General features: G+C 62.4%; 1 protein-coding gene across 1 annotated transcript; it reads left to right on the top strand.

Annotated features, from left to right (window-relative positions):
* Positions 1–556: 556 nt before the first annotated feature.
* On the top strand, positions 557–1575 carry LOC103810569 (zinc finger protein 385C-like; the record flags this gene model as incomplete). The annotated part of the gene is made up of 2 exons (XM_009083512.1): positions 557–728; positions 1308–1575. Coding segments are annotated over 2 exons (440 nt in total), but the record flags the coding sequence as incomplete, so codon positions are not given.
* Positions 1576–1623: the final 48 nt, after the last annotated feature.

A 1623-nucleotide genomic window follows, 5' to 3' on the forward strand; every position in this document is an offset into this window, starting at 1 on the left:
ACTCCAGCCACCCCCTCTCTGCCACACCCCGCCCCCACACGCCCTGTGCTACACCCCGTGCCAACCACGCCCTGTGCTACACCCCGTGCCAACCACGCCCTGTGCTACACCCCGTGCCAACCACGCCCTGTGCTACACCCCGTGCCAACCACGCCCTGTGCTACACCCCGTGCCAACCACCTGCTCTGTGCTACACCCTGCTCCAACCACCCCCTCTGTGCTACACCCCACGCCAACCACCCCCTCTGCTACATCCCACTCCAACCACCCCCTCTGCTACACCCTGCCCCAACCAACCCCTGTGCTACATCCTGTGCCAACTACCCTCTCTGTGCTACACCCTGCCCCAATCACCCTCTCTGTGCTACACCCTGCCCCAACCACCCTCTCTGTGGTGGTCCCAGGCCACGGAGTGGATATCACCAGGAGAGGTGGCTGTACTGGAAATGTGCCTGCGTGACCACATCCCAGGGCTGACCCTGTCACCTGCTCTCCCTGTGTCCATCTGTCTGTCTGGCCGCAGCACTGACGTGGTCATCCTGGTCTCTCCCCCCAGAACCAGGCAGAAGCCCACTACAAGGGCCACAAGCATGCACGGAGGCTGAAGGCCATTGAGGCCATGAAGAACAAGCAGAAGGTGGTGGGGGCTGCGGCAGGGACCCCCAGCCAGGACAGCACAGCTGAGCTGGACCCCAGCCCAGAGGGCTGCGTGGAGCCTGGCAGCACAGGTATGGGGAGAGCGAGGTATGGGGCTGAGGATGCTGTGATCAGCATGGCAGAGCTGCCACTGCCAGTGTTCAAAAACTAGTGTCTGTGCCCCCCTGGCGTCCCTGGTGGGATGGGCTGGGGCAGTGGTCTGGGAAGGAGCTTGGGCAGCGTGTGTCCTTGGGGGAGCCTGGCCCTGGGCATCCCTGTGGCCGGGGTGGGACGTCAGGTGTTTCTCCTGTGATTTGGTGTCTGTGGGAGGTGTTTGTATGGACGCGGGAGAGGAAGTGATCCGTGTCACACACAGGGATGGGGTGGGTGGGAGTCAGATCCCCCCTGAGCCATGGCAGCACTGGAGCTTGCCCAGGGTTTTGTGCTGAGCCTGGCTGTCCTGTGCTGCAGATAAAAACCATAACAGCAGAGACCTTGGGAAGAGCTGTCCTTGGCAGGGATGGATGCAAGCAGACAATGCCTGAGATGGTCTTCAGGAGGTCAGGGATGCTCCTTGAAATCCAGAAAACCTGTTCAGGCACAGAGAGCTTTCCCTTCCTGCCCATTTCTTTCTCTTTTCCCTTTTTCTCCTTTCCTTTCCCTCCTGCCAGTTGACGCCAGCAGCCCACAGGAGCCAGAGGGTGAGGGCAGCAGCCTGGGGCTGGCACCTGGCACCGAGGAATCGCCCGTGGAGCTGCCAGGCAGTGTCGCCCCCCTGGGCTCCCCTCCAGCCTCCGAGCTGTCGGAGGGCACCTCGGACGCCACCAGCGTGGCCTCCTCGTCCGCCCAGGCAGCAGAGGCACAGGCAGCCGAGTCAGGCAGCAGCATCAGCTCGGTCCCTGAGAGCGAGAAGGAGGTGAAGAAGAGCAAACAGCACCTGTACTGTCCCACCTGCAAAGTGACCGTCAACTCCCTGTCCCAGCTGGA

Source organism: Acanthisitta chloris, unplaced genomic scaffold, assembly GCF_000695815.1.
Source record: "Acanthisitta chloris isolate BGI_N310 unplaced genomic scaffold, ASM69581v1 scaffold2380, whole genome shotgun sequence".
NCBI lineage: Eukaryota > Metazoa > Chordata > Aves > Passeriformes > Acanthisittidae > Acanthisitta > Acanthisitta chloris.